The following is a 14,693-nucleotide window of genomic DNA, read 5'->3' on the forward strand; positions in this document are numbered from 1 at the left end:
TAAAAAAAACAAATTGTATATATATATATATATATATATATATATATATATATATATATATATATATATATATATATATTTCTTTTCTTCTTTTTTTCTCTAATCGATTTTTGAAAATTAATATTACATAGATTTAGAATTAGGATAATAAACTATCGCGATTCGGATGTGAAATCAATTTTTGTGGGCTCCTAATATTTAGAGCATTGTGTTTTTTATGCTTATATACATATATATATATATATATATATATATATATATATATATATATATATATATATATGTACATACATATATATATATATGTACATACATATATATATATATATATATATAAATATATACATATATATATATATATATATATATACACATTTATATATATATATATATATATATATATATATACATTTATATATATATACAGGTAAAAGCCAGTAAATTAGAATATTTTGAAAAACTTGATTTATTTCAGTAATTTCATTCAAAAGGTGTAACTTGTACATTATATTTATTCATTGCACACAGACTGATGCATTCAAATGTTTATTTCATTTAATTTTGATGATTTGAAGTGGCAACAAATGAAAATCCAAAATTCCTTGTGTCACAAAATTAGAATATTACTTAAGGCTAATACAAAAAAGGGATTTTTAGAAATGTTGGCCAACTGAAAAGTATGAAAATGAAAAATATGAGCATGTACAATACTCAATACTTGGTTGGAGCTCCTTTTGCCTCAATTACTGCGTTAATGCGGCGTGGCATGGAGTCGATGAGTTTCTGGCACTGCTCAGGTGTTATGAGAGCCCAGGTTGCTCTGATAGTGGCCTTCAACTCTTCTGCGTTTTTGGGTCTGGCATTCTGCATCTTCCTTTTCACAATACCCCACAGATTTTCTATGGGGCTAAGGTCAGGGGAGTTGGCGGGCCAATTTAGAACAGAAATACCATGGTCCGTAAACCAGGCACGGGTAGATTTTGCGCTGTGTGCAGGCGCCAAGTCCTGTTGGAACTTGAAATCTCCATCTCCATAGAGCAGGTCAGCAGCAGGAAGCATGAAGTGCTCTAAAACTTGCTGGTAGACGGCTGCGTTGACCCTGGATCTCAGGAAACAGAGTGGACCGACACCAGCAGATGACATGGCACCCCAAACCATCACTGATGGTGGAAACTTTACACTAGACTTCAGGCAACGTGGATCCTGTGCCTCTCCTGTCTTCCTCCAGACTCTGGGACCTCGATTTCCAAAGGAAATGCAAAATTTGCATGGTTGGGTGATGGTTTGGGGTGCCATGTCATCTGCTGGTGTCGGTCCACTCTGTTTCCTGAGATCCACGGTCAACGCAGCCGTCTACCAGCAAGTTTTAGAGCACTTCATGCTTCCTGCTGCTGACCTGCTCTATGGAGATGGAGATTTCAAGTTCCAACAGGACTTGGCGCCTGCACACAGCGCAAAATCTACCCGTGCCTGGTTTACGGACCATGGTATTTCTGTTCTAAATTGGCCCGCCAACTCCCCTGACCTTAGCCCCATAGAAAATCTGTGGGGTATTGTGAAAAGGAAGATGCAGAATGCCAGACCCAAAAACGCAGAAGAGTTGAAGGCCACTATCAGAGCAACCTGGGCTCTCATAACACCTGAGCAGTGCCAGAAACTCATCGACTCCATGCCACGCCGCATTAACGCAGTAATTGAGGCAAAAGGAGCTCCAACCAAGTATTGAGTATTGTACATGCTCATATTTTTCATTTTCATACTTTTCAGTTGGCCAACATTTCTAAAAATCCCTTTTTTGTATTAGTCTTAAGTAATATTCTAATTTTGTGACACACGGAATTTTGGATTTTCATTTGTTGCCACTTCAAATCATCAAAATTAAATGAAATAAACATTTGAATGCATCAGTCTGTGTGCAATGAATAAATATAATGTACAAGTTACACCTTTTGAATGCAATTACTGAAATAAATCAAGTTTTTCAAAATATTCTAATTTACTGGCTTTTACCTGTATATATACATACATACACACACATACATATATACATGTATACATATACATACAAATGTATAAATATGTGTGTATATTGTATATGTATATATGTGTGTATGCATATATATATATATACACACATATTTATACACTTTTATACATATATGCACACATATATACACACATCCATCCATCCATCCATCCATCTTTTTCCGCTTATCCGAGGTCGGGTCGCGGGGGCAGCAGCCTAAGCAGGGAAGCCCAGACTTCCCTCTCCCCAGCCACTTCGTCCAGCTCCTCCCGGGGGATCCCGAGGCGTTCCCAGGCCAGCCGGGAGACATAGTCTCCCCAGCGTGTCCTGGGTCTTCCCCGTGGCCTCCTACCGGTCGGACGTGCCCTAAACACCTCCCGAGGGAGGCGATCGGGTGGCATCCTGACCAGATGCCCGAACCACCTCATCTGGCTCCTCTCAATGTGGAGGAGCAGCGGCTTTACTTTGAGCTCCCCCCGGATGACAGAGCTTCTCACCCTATCTCTAAGGGAGAGCCGTGCCACCCGGCGGAGGAAACTCATTTCGGCCGCTTGTACCCGTGATCTTGTCCTTTCGGTCATAACCCAAAGCTCATGACCATAGGTGAGGATGGGAACGTAAATCGACCGGTAAATTGAGAGCTTTGCCTTCCGGCTAAGCTCCTTCTTCACCACAACGGATCGATACAGCGTCCGCATTACTGAAGATGCCGCACCGATCCGCCTGTCGATCTCACGATCCACTCTTCCCTCACTCGTGAACAAGACTCCGAGGTACTTGAACTCCTCCACTTGGGGCAGGGTCTCCTCCCCAACCCGAAGATGGCATTCCACCCTTTTCCGGGCGAGAACCATGGACTCGGACTTGGAGGTGCTGATTCTCATCCCAGTCGCTTCACACTCGGCTGCGAACCGATCCAGCGAGAGCTGAAGATCCTGGCCAGATGAAGCCATCAGGACCACATCATCTGCAAAAAGCAGAGACCTAATCCTGCAGCCACCAAACCAGATCCCCTCAACGCCTTGACTGCGCCTAGAAATTCTGTCCATAAAAGTTATGAACAGAATCGGTGACAAAGGGCAGCCTTGGCGGAGTCCAACCCTCACTGGAAACGTGTCCGACTTACTGCCGGCAATGCGGACCAAGCTCTGACACTGATCATACAAGGAGCGGACCGCCAAAATCAGACAGTCCGATACCCCATACTCTCTGAGCACTGCCCACAGGACTTCCCGAGGGACACGGTCGAATGCCTTCTCCAAGTCCACAAAACACATGTAGACTGGTTGGGCAAACTCCCATGCACCCTCAAAAACCCTGCCGAGATTATAGAGCTGGTCCACAGTTCCACGACCAGGACGAAAACCACACTGTTCCTCCTGAATCCGAGGTTCGACTATCCGGCGTAGCCTCCTCTCCAGTACACCTGAATAGACCTTACCGGGAAGGCTGAGGAGTGTGATCCCACGATAGTTAGAACACACCCTCCGGTTCCCCTTCTTAAAGAGAGGAACCACCACCCCGGTCTGCCAATCCAGAGGTACCGCCAGAGGTGGGACCAAGTCATTGTTTTGCAAGTCACAAGTAAGTCTCAAGTCTTTGCCCTCAAGTCCGAGTCAAGTCCCGAGTCAAGACAGGCAAGCCCCGAGTCAAGTCCAAAGTCAAGACTGGAAAGTCTCAAGTCAAGTCCTAAGTCCTGCATTTTGAGTTTCGAGTCCTTTCAAGTCCTTTTAACCACAGACTAATATATTAACACAGATTGTGTATGCTTTTCAAACGCTGTATTTATTTATTAAAACAAGTGCATTTTAAATTGCAGGAAAGAAAATTGTGCTGACATTGCACTTTATAATAGCACTATTAACCAGTCATTTTAAACATTAACTCATTCCTTTACAGAACAAACACATTGAAAAATAAAGTGCAAATGTACTTATTTGTACAAAAGTGTTAACATTGAAAAAACATGACATATACGTGAACATAACAAAAAAGTTGTACTTTTTATATGTCAGGGCCCTATGCTGCATTGCATTTGCAAAAGACCAAATTAGCCAAGAGTCTGTCAGTCATTTGTGCACGATGGGGGCGTAGTATGATGCCACCATGGCTGAAAACTCGCTCCACTGGAGCACTGGAGGCAGGCACTGCCAAGACTCTCATGGCCACTCGGAACAGTGAAGGAAGAGTCTTCATGTTCAATGCCCAGAACAAAAGGGGGGAGAGAGTTGTTTTGGGTTGGTGCACTACTTGTAAGTGTATCTTGTGTTTTTTATGTTGATTTAATTAAAAAAAGAAAAGAAAAAAAATTATTTCTTGTGCGGCCCGATACCAATCGATCCACGGACCAGTACCGGGCCGCGGCCCGGTGGTTGGGGACCACTGAGGTAAACAACCAACAGTATGTCAGAAAGCTAGCTAAAACGGTACACATATTCATAATATAGTATACATTTTAACTGACCTTTATTTTACTATTTTTGTCTTTTTTTAGGTGGCTAAAATACGCGGTGCTGCTGACCGCCGTCTAACGTTACGTGTGATATATTGACTAACGTAACCCTGCTTAAAAAAAATCACTGAACAAAAAGTATGAATAAGGTAGTGAACTGCAACAGATTCCCGTGTTTGCAATAACGTTATAACGTTAGCAGTGAGTTTACAGCCTCACTGATTTAACTACACAGCAAATAAAAGTCACGTTACTTAGCCAATAAACGTTATCTTACATTCAAAACTTACCGTTCTTTGTGCAACTTCAAATGCCGGACGAAGTTGGAAGTTGTTGCCTCTCCATCAGTAATTTTCGAACCGCATGTGTTGCATACTGCAAACCGTTTTGTGTTGACCACCTCGTAATTTTTATACCCAAACAAAATTATTTTAGGTATCATTTTTTGTTCACTGGCGTGTGGTTTGGACATGTCTTCTTCGTTGGTTGTCCTGCAATTTGATTGGATGAATGCTGTGTGATGAAAACAAAGTAGATCTAATTTGATTGGCTGTTGTACTGAGAGCACACCAGCTGACACACGCAACGCTGATAGACAAGTACACAATGAAAAATACGGAGCGCTCCCGAATAACTTTTTCATCTTTGGGTTTTGGGGAAAGTAGCAAGTCATGTCAAGTCATGTCAATTCAAAAGTCTCAAGTCCAAGTGAAGTCACAAGTCATTGATGTTAAAGTCTAAGTCGAGTTGCAAGTCTTTTTACATTTTGTCAAGTCGAGTCTAAAGTCATCAAATTCATGACTCGAGTCTGACTCGAGTCCAAGTCATGTGACTCGAGTCCACACCTCTGGGTACCGCACCCGATGTCCACGCGATGCTGCAGAGTCTTGTCAACCAAGACAGCCCCACAGCATCCAGAGCCTTAAGGAACTCCGGGCGGATCTCATCCACCCCCGGGGCCTTGCCACCGAGGAGCTTTTTAACTACCTCAGCAACCTCAGCCCCAGAAATATAAGAGCCCACCACAGATTCCCCAGGCACTGCTTCCTCATAGGAAGACGTGTTGGTGGGATTGAGGAGGTCTTCGAAGTATTCCCTCCACCGATCCACAACATCCGCAGTCGAGGTCAGCAGAACACCATCCTCACCATACACGGTGTTGATAGTGCACTGCTTCCCCTTCCTGAGGCGGCGGATGGTGGTCCAGAATCGCTTCAAAGCCGTCCGGAAGTCGTTTTCCATGGCTTCCCCGAACTCCTCCCATGTCCGAGTTTTTGCCTCCGCAACCGCTGAAGCCGCACACCGCTTGGCCTGTCGGTACCTGTCCGCTGCCTCAGGAGTCCTATGAGCCAAAAGAACCCGATAGGACTCCTTCTTCAGCTTGACGGCATCCCTCACCGCCGGTGTCCACCAACGGGTTCTAGGATTACCGCCACGACGTTCCCAGCAAACCCTCACAATGCATTTGGGCCCGCCAGGTCTGTCCGGCATCCTCCCCCACCATCGCAGCCAACTCACCACCAGGTGGTGATCGGTTGAAAGCTCCGCCCCTCTCTTCACCCGAGTGTCCAAAACATGAGGCCGCAAATCCGATGACACAACTACAAAGTCGATCATGGAACTGCGGCCTAGGGTGTCCTGGTGCCAAGTGCACATATGGACACCCTTATGTTCGAACATGGTGTTCATTATGGACAATCTGTGACGGGCACAAAAGTCCAATAACAGAACACCACTCGGGTTCAGATCCGGGCGGCCATTCTTCCCAATCACGCCTCTCCAGGTTTCACTGTCGCTGCCAACATGAGCATTGAAGTCCCCCAGTAGAACGAGGGAATCACCCGGGGGAGCACTCTCAAGTACTCCCTCGAGCGAATCCAAAAAGGGTGGGTACTCTGAGCTGTGGTTTGGCGCGTAAGCGCAAACCACAGTCAGGACCCGTCCCCCCACCCGAAGGCGGAGGAAAACTACCCTCTCGTCCACCGGGTTGAACTCCAACGTGCAGGCTCTGAGCCGGGGGGCAACAAGAATTGTCACCCCAGCCCGTCGCCTCTCATTGCCGGCAACGCCAGAGTGGAAGAGAGTCCAGCCCCTCTCGAGAGAACTGGTTCCAGAGCCCTTGCTGTGCGTCGAAGTGAGTCCGACTATATCTAGCCGGAACTTCTCAACCTCGCGCACTAGCTCAGGCTCCTTCCCCCCCAGCGAGGTGACGTTCCACGTCCCAAGAGCTAGCTTCTGTAGCCGAGGATCGGACCGCCAAGTGCCCTGCCGTCGGCTGCCGCCCAGCTCACAATGCACCCGACCTCTATGGCCCCTGCTATGGGTGGTGAGCCCATTGGAGGGGGGACCCACGTTGCCTCTTCGGGCTGTGCCCGGCCGGGCCCCATGGGGACAGGCCCGGCCACCAGGCGCTCGCCATCATGCCCCACCTCCGGGCCTGGCTCCAGAGGGGGGCCCCGGTGACCCGCGTCCGGGCGAGGGAAATCTGGGTCCTTTATTTTTATTCGTCATGGAGGTCTTCGAGCTGCTCTTTGTCTGATCCCTCACCTAGGACCAGTTTGTCTTGGGAGACCCTACCAGGGGGCATAAAGCCCCCGGACAACATAGCTCCTAGGATCATTGGGACACGCAAACTCCTCTACCACGGTAAGGTGGCAGCTTATACATGTATAAGTATATACATATACTTATACATGTATAAGTATATACATATACACAGTCACACACACACACACACACACATATATATATATAATTTTTTTTTTCTCTAATCGATTTATGAAAATTAAGAGTATATAGATTTAGAATCAGGATAAAAAACAATCACGATTCGGATGTGAATCAATTTTTGTGGGCTCTTAATATAATAATAATAATTTTTATGCTTATATACATATATATGTATACATATATATATACACATACATATATACATATACATACATAGAAATACACATACATATATACATACACACATATATACAATATACACACATATTTATACACATATATACATATATGTACACACATATACATGTATAAGTATATACTTATACACACACATACATTTGTTTTTTTTCTCTAATCGATTTATTAAAATTAAGAGTATATAGATTTAGAATCAGGATAAAAAACAATTGCAATTCGGACGAGAATCAGTTTTTGTGGGCTCCTAATATTTAACGCATTGTGTTTTTTATGTATGTATATACACACACATAAATATATACATTTATACATATACACATATACATATCCCGCAACCTCAACCGAGACAAGCGGTAGAAAATGGATGGATGGATATATATATATATATATATATATATATATATATATATATATATATATATATATATATATATATATATATATATATATATGTATACATAGTGTCTTCAAAGTGTGCATTTTTCTATTAAAACAGGACGTTTGTCGAGGCTGGAACCAATTATTCATGTTTAGATTGTTTCCTAAGGGTAAATATGCTTTACTATACAAACTTTTCAATTGGTTGTTCAACAACCAATTCAGTTCGTAAAGGATCAATAATGATTTAATTTACATACAATGTGTACATCGTATTTAAAAGCAACATAATTAAATATTACACGTACAATGACTTTACTGTATTTAAAATTCATATGATTATCGATAACATGCTAGCGCCGTGATTGATGGCTCTGTTTTATTTAATTTATATTGTCTGAAATAGAGGAAAAGCAACAAATACTGATTAGAAAAATGTTCTTATTGTTTTCATGTTATTTTAGGAAATAAAACAGACTTCATTTGTTCAGGTCTGTTAAAAACAATAAATGACTAAAAAGCCACTTTTTTGGGTTATTCATCCTATCAATAATGTAATGAATTTAAATTAAAATACCTGAATATGAGGAATTTTTTCAACATTTTTTTTGGTGAAAATAAATCAATTAAATACTGATTACAATAAATAGCTTGTGTACTGTACACATTTTTTTAAAAGCCCCGGGTTGCAGTTGGGGCATCCTTCCTTGTATGCCTATGGTTGTCTTTATATCATGCATGACAGTTAGGAATGTGTCCTCAAAGTTGGAAGGTAGCACCGCATGACGGCAGTAAGAGTGAGCGAGTGCACACCTGGAGCAAAAGACATCAGGTAGAGGAGGAGGCCTGCCAGGACCACCCAGGAGTATAAAGTCGGACAGTAGTTGTAAGCCCAGATTGGACTCTCTGGCGCATCCGTCTGGTTGAAGCACCTGCATGAGGAACATTGCATTAATGAGGACCAGGGCGGTCACAGACACAAACAGGAAGTAAATAACCGACCGTCCCCATGCTGAGTGGTCGCTAGACGTGGGGTTGGCGGGAAGGCAGGTGGAGTCAAATATGTCGCTGCTGTTCTGGCGATAGCAAAATCCACAAGCGGGGTTCAACATGCAGTCGGAGCAGGTCCTGCAGGGCAAAGAAGCACGAGAATATTGCACGAATGTATGAGCAAAAACAACAAACTGTCAGTGGGTACAGAATTCAGACACAGGAAGTGTTTATGGCGTCTAGTCTGTAAACAAACACAGTAAAGTCCAGTCTTGGGCGAGCGATAATGCCAAGGAGCAGCCGGAACTTGAAAACACTCATGGAACACTTAGTCCTCCCGTTGAAATATGTAAACGGACAAAGACAAGCAGGTAAGACAAAAGCAATATTTTGTCAGCTCTTTTTTTGCAGAGTCCTGCTCATTTTGCTCATATTTTTCTGTTACTTGATGCTATCTGGCTAGCATGCTAACTGTAAGCATTTTACTTCGGCTTTGGCTCTTCAGCATTCACGTAAAATTTCTACCGAAATTGCACTTTCTAGTTCTTTAAAAAAATATTTTGTCAGCTCTTTTGTGCAGCGTACTGTTAGCATGCTAGCTTTTTCGCTAATATATTTTCTGTTACTTGATGCTATCTGGCTAGCATGCTAACTGTTAGCATTTTACTTCGGCTTTGGCTCTTCAGCCTTCACGTGAAATTTCTACTGAAATTGCACTTTCTAGTTCTTTGAAAATATATTCAGTCAGCTCTTTTGTGAAGTGTACTGTTAGCATGCTAGCTTTTTCGTTCATATTTTCTGGCTAGCATGCTAACTGTTAGCATTTCGCTTTGGCTCTTCAGCATTATGCAAAATTTCTACCGAAATTCTAGTTCTTTAAAAAATATACTTTTTTGCTCATATTTAATGTTACTTGATGCTACCTGGCTAGCATGCTAACTGTTAGCATTTCACTTTGGCTCTTTGGCATTCACAGGAAATTTCTACCAAAATCGCATTTTCAAGTTCTCTAAAAAATATATTTTGTCAGCTCTTTTTTGCAGCGTACTGCTAGCATGCTATCTTTTTTAGCTCATTTTACTCATATTTTCTGTTACTTGATGCTATTTGGCTGGCATGCTTACTGTTAGCATTCCACTTTGGCTTTGGCTCTTCAGCATTCACGCAAAATTTCTACCGAAATTGCATTTTCTAGTTCTTTAAAAAAATATATTTTCGCTCATTTTGCTCATATTTTCTGTTACTTGATGCTATCTGGCCAGCATGCTAGCTGTTAGTATTTCACTTTGGCTCTTTAGCATTCACACAAAATTTCTACCGAAATTGCATTTTCTAGTTCTTTAAAAATATATATTTTCGCTCATTTTGCTCATATTTTTTGTTACTTGATGCTATCTGGCCAGCATGCTAGCTGTTAGCATCTCACTTTGGCTCTTTAGCATTCACACAAAATTTCTACCGAAATCGCATTTTCTAGTTCTTTAAGAAATATATTTTGTCAGCTCCTTTTTGCAGCGTACTGTTAGCATGCTAGCTTTTTTCACTCATTTTACTCATATTTTCTGTTACTTGATGCTATCTGGCTGGCATGCTTACTGTTAGCATTTCACTTCGGCTTTGGCTCTTCAGCATTCACGTAAAATTTCTACCGAAATTGCACTTTCTCGTTCTTTAAAAAAATATTTTGCCAGCTCTTTTGTGCAACGTACTGTTAGCATGCTAGCTTTTTCGCTCATATTTTGTTACTTGATGCTAGCATGCTAACTGTAAGCATTTTACTTCGGCTTTGGCTCTTCAGCATTCACGTAAAATTTCTACCAAAATTGCACTTTCTAGTTCTTTAAAAAAAAATTGTCAGCTCTTTTGTGCAGCGTACTGATAGCATGCTAGCTTTTTTGTTCATATTTTCTGGCTATCATGCTAACTGTTAGCATTTCACTTCGGCTTTGGCTCTTCAGCATTATGCAAAATTTATACCGAAATTCTAGTTCTTTAAAAAATATACTTTTTTGCTCATATTTTATGTTACTTGATGCTACCCACACCGAACAAGAATGACAAACACATTTCGGGAGAACATCCGCACCGAACACAACATCGACGTCCCATTGGGGTTGTGAGTTTTTCCTTGCCCTTATGTGGACTCTGTACCGCGGATGTCGTTGTGGCTTGTGCAGCCCTTTGAGACACTTATGATTTAGGGCTATATAAATAAACATTGAATGATTGACAACATAAACACAACAGAACAAATACCCAGAACTAGAGATGTCCGATGACATCAGCCTGCCGATATTATCGGCCGATAAATGCTTTCAAATGTAATATCGGAAATTATCGGTATCGTTTTTTAAATTATCAGTATCATCTTTTTTTAAATTTTTTAATTTTATTTTATTAAATCAACATAAAAAACACAAGATACACTTACAATTAGTGCACCAACCCAAAAAACCTCCCTCCCCCATTCACACAAAAGGGTTATTTCTTTCTGTTATTAATATTCTGGTTCCTACATTATATATCAATATATATCAATACAGTCTGCAAGGGATACAGTCCGTAAGCACACATGATTGTGCGTGCTGCTGGTCCACTAATAGTACTAACCTTTAACAGTTAATTTTACTCATTTTCATTAATTACTAGTTTCTAGCTTTGGGTTATGACCGAAAGGACAAGATCACGGGTACAAGCGGCCGAAATGAGTTTCCTCCGCCGGGTGGCGGGGCTCTCCCTTAAAGATAGAGTAAGAAGCTCTGCCATCCCGGGGGAGCTCAAAGTAAAGCCGCTACTACTCCACATCGAGAGGAGCCAGATGAGGTGGTACGGGCATCTGGTCAGGATGCCACCCGAACGCCTCCCTAGGGAGGTGTCTAGGGCACGTCCGACCGGTAGGAGGCCACGGAGAAGACCCAGGACACGTTGGGAAGACTATGTCTCCCGGCTGGCCTGGGAACGCCTCGGGATCCCCCGGGAGGAGCTGGACGAAGTGGCTGGGGAGAGGGAAGTCTGGGCTTTCCTGCTTAGGCTGCTGCCCCCGCGACCCGACCTCGGATAAGCGGAAGAAGATGGATGGATGGATGGACTAGTTTCTATGTAACTGTTTTTATATTGTTTTACTTTCTTTTTTAATTTATTTATCTTATTTTATTTTATTTCATTTTTTTTAAAACGACCTTATCTTCACCATACCTGGTTGTCCAAATTAGGCATAATAATGTGTTAATTCCACGACTGTAAATATCTGAATCGGTTGATATCGGTATCGGTAATTAAGAGTTGGACTATATCGGAATATCGGCTATCGGCAAAAAAGCCATTATCGGACATCCCTACCCAGAACCCCTTGCAGCCCCCCGCCCCCAACCACGCCACCAACCCCGCCCACCTCAACCTCCTCATGCTCTCTCAGGGAGAGCATGTCCCAAATTCCAAGCTGCTGTTTTGAGGCATGTTAAAAAAAATAATGCACTTTGTGACTTCAATAATAAATATGGCAGTGCCGTGTTGGCATTTTTTTCCATAACTTGAGTTGATTTATTCTAGAAAACCTTGTTACATTGTTTAATGCATCCAGCGGGGGCATCACAACAAAATTAGGCATAATAATGTGTTAATTCCAAGACTGTATATATCGGTATCGGTTGATATCGGAATCGGTAATTAAGAGTTGGACAATATCGGAATATCGGATATCGGCAAAAAAGCCATTATCGGACATCTCTACAAAAAAACTTTATGTCTTCTTGTCTCTCATAAGCAAAGGCAAAATTCCAAACAAGTGCAGTTCCCCTTTAAGAGCAGAAAGTTGTGTAATGGGTACTTTCCCAGAGCAGGAAATGTTTCAAATAAATTTTCATACTTGCATCGAAACCCAGCAGATTGCTTTAAGTGTCTTACAAAGAACTGCAAAGCTGACAATTACCTGCGAGCAATTTGCGGTTTCCCTTTTGAAATAATTAAGCCGTTTGCACGTTTTGCATTTTTTTCCCCCCCTCACTGCACCCGACTGTCACCCCAAGTGTTGCGTCTTTTCACCTGTACGACGTGCAGGATGAGTTGTGGGAGTCGAGCGGCCGCAGCGTCACAGCCGGAGAGTTCTGCGCCGACAGCAGGAAGCCGATTGACAACACGGACAGACTCAGAGTGGTACCTGCACCGCACAAAGACCAGTCACACGGAGATATTCAACTGTACAACAAAGTGATACTAGAAAGGGTGTTGTCGTTTTGATTGACACTCTTTGTGAAAGACGTAATTGTTGCCTGTTGTGGAAAATGCAGACAGTTGTAAAAACGTCATCCTGAAATGAAAGTTGTCACCTCCTACGCCCCAGGAGAGACACAACAATGGAGGAGCATAAAACCCTCACATTACTTTCATACCCTGGAGAGCTTGGAGAACTTTTTCCACTGAGGGCTGCACACTGAACAATTAAAGCATGCCATTTTGATATTTTTCCTTTTTAAAACCAATACAATATCAGTTTGGTCCTCAAGTCATTAAAATGTTAAAAATCAATCACGTACATATTTTTTTATTGTATTACCGGTACTCACATTGAAATTTATATGTCAACCTCAGGTCTACCAGTGTAGTTAAACTTTTTTTTTGACACCATTTTTTTTTTGAAGATGTAATTGAGATTGTGAAGTTAATTGAAAAAAATACCACTAAAATTCTTGAGGATACAAAAGGTGTAAAAATAAGTCATACATTTTTTTTTACTACTTAAATCTCTAGATCAACTATAGATCTACACGTCGTTTATAGGTTTTTATTACTTTTTTATGTATTTTTTGTTTTGTTGATTTTTCGCCTTTTTTCGATTTTATATGGCAAACACACAAAATATTCCAAAGTAGAATATTTGATGTGAAGTAATTCCAGCCTTGAATAGGTCAACGTTTCATTTTGATTCATTATTATTTTCTGAGCACTTTTTATTTTTATTTTTATTTTTATTTTTTTCATCAGACTACAATTATTGGGGATCCAAAAGGGTCCCACTCATAAAGGTGTAAAAATAAGTCTTACATTTGTTTTTACTACATAAATCTCAAGATCAAATTCAGATTTATATATCGATTACCGTATTTTTCGGACTATAAGTCGCAGTTTTTTTCATAGTTTGGCCGGGCTCCAGTGCGACTTATACGTATATGTTTTTTTCCTTCTTTATTATGCATTTTCCCCCGCGACCTCAAAGGGAATAAGCGGTAGAAAATGGATGGATGGATGGATTATGCATTTTCGGCAGGTGCGACTTATACTCCGGTGCGACTTATACTCCGAAAAATACGGTATACGTATGTTTTTATTATTTTTTTATGTATTTTTGGCCTTTTTTTGTTTTAATATGGCAAACACACAAAATATGCGATATTTTCCCCCAAAATATTCCAACGTAGAATATTTAATGTGAAATAATTCCAGCCTTCAATAGGTCACAATTTCATTTTGATTCATTATTATTTTCTGAGCACTTTTTTTTTTTTTTTAATCACACTAAAATGATTGGGAATCCAAAAGGGTCCCACTCATAAAAGTGTTAAAAATAATAATATATATTTTTTTACTTTCAACACTTAAATCTCTAGATCAATTTCAGATCTATCCGTCGATTATACGTTTTTATTATTTTCTTTTTGTTTTGTTTATTTTATGCCCTTTTTGTCAAAGAAAACTTAGTTTTATATATGGCCATCACACAAAATATGCAATATTTTTTCCCCAAAAATATTTGAAAGTGGAATATTTGATGTGAAGTAATTGGAGCCTTAAATTGGTCAATAATTCATAACAACATGGATTTTAATTCATTATTATTTTTTGAGTAATAACAGTTTTTTTTCGTATTTTTTTGCACAAGGACAGTTTAAAAAAAAAAACTCAAGCTAAAATTGTTGAGGATCC

The 14,693-nt window shown here is 41.0% G+C and overlaps 1 protein-coding gene across 6 annotated transcripts in view; it reads right to left on the reverse strand.

Annotated features, from left to right (window-relative positions):
- LOC133572078 (proton myo-inositol cotransporter-like) overlaps positions 1-14,693 on the reverse strand; it is a 44,900-nt gene that overhangs the window by 9,674 nt on the left and 20,533 nt on the right. For 3 of the 6 annotated variants that reach the window (XM_061924758.1, XM_061924756.1, XM_061924759.1), the window contains exons 6-8: positions 12,816-12,930; positions 8,787-8,912; positions 8,598-8,716 (exon numbers count right to left, since the gene is read on the reverse strand). In XM_061924758.1, coding sequence (XP_061780742.1) covers positions 8,598-8,716; positions 8,787-8,912; positions 12,816-12,930 — 360 coding nt within the window. Of the gene's footprint in view, positions 1-8,597; positions 8,913-12,815; positions 12,931-14,693 lie in introns of all 6 variants that reach the window. The other 3 variants (XM_061924760.2, XM_061924757.1, XM_061924755.1) reach the window with 1 other exon arrangement.

This window comes from Nerophis lumbriciformis, linkage group LG29 (genome assembly GCF_033978685.3).
Source record: "Nerophis lumbriciformis linkage group LG29, RoL_Nlum_v2.1, whole genome shotgun sequence".
Lineage (NCBI taxonomy): Eukaryota > Metazoa > Chordata > Actinopteri > Syngnathiformes > Syngnathidae > Nerophis > Nerophis lumbriciformis.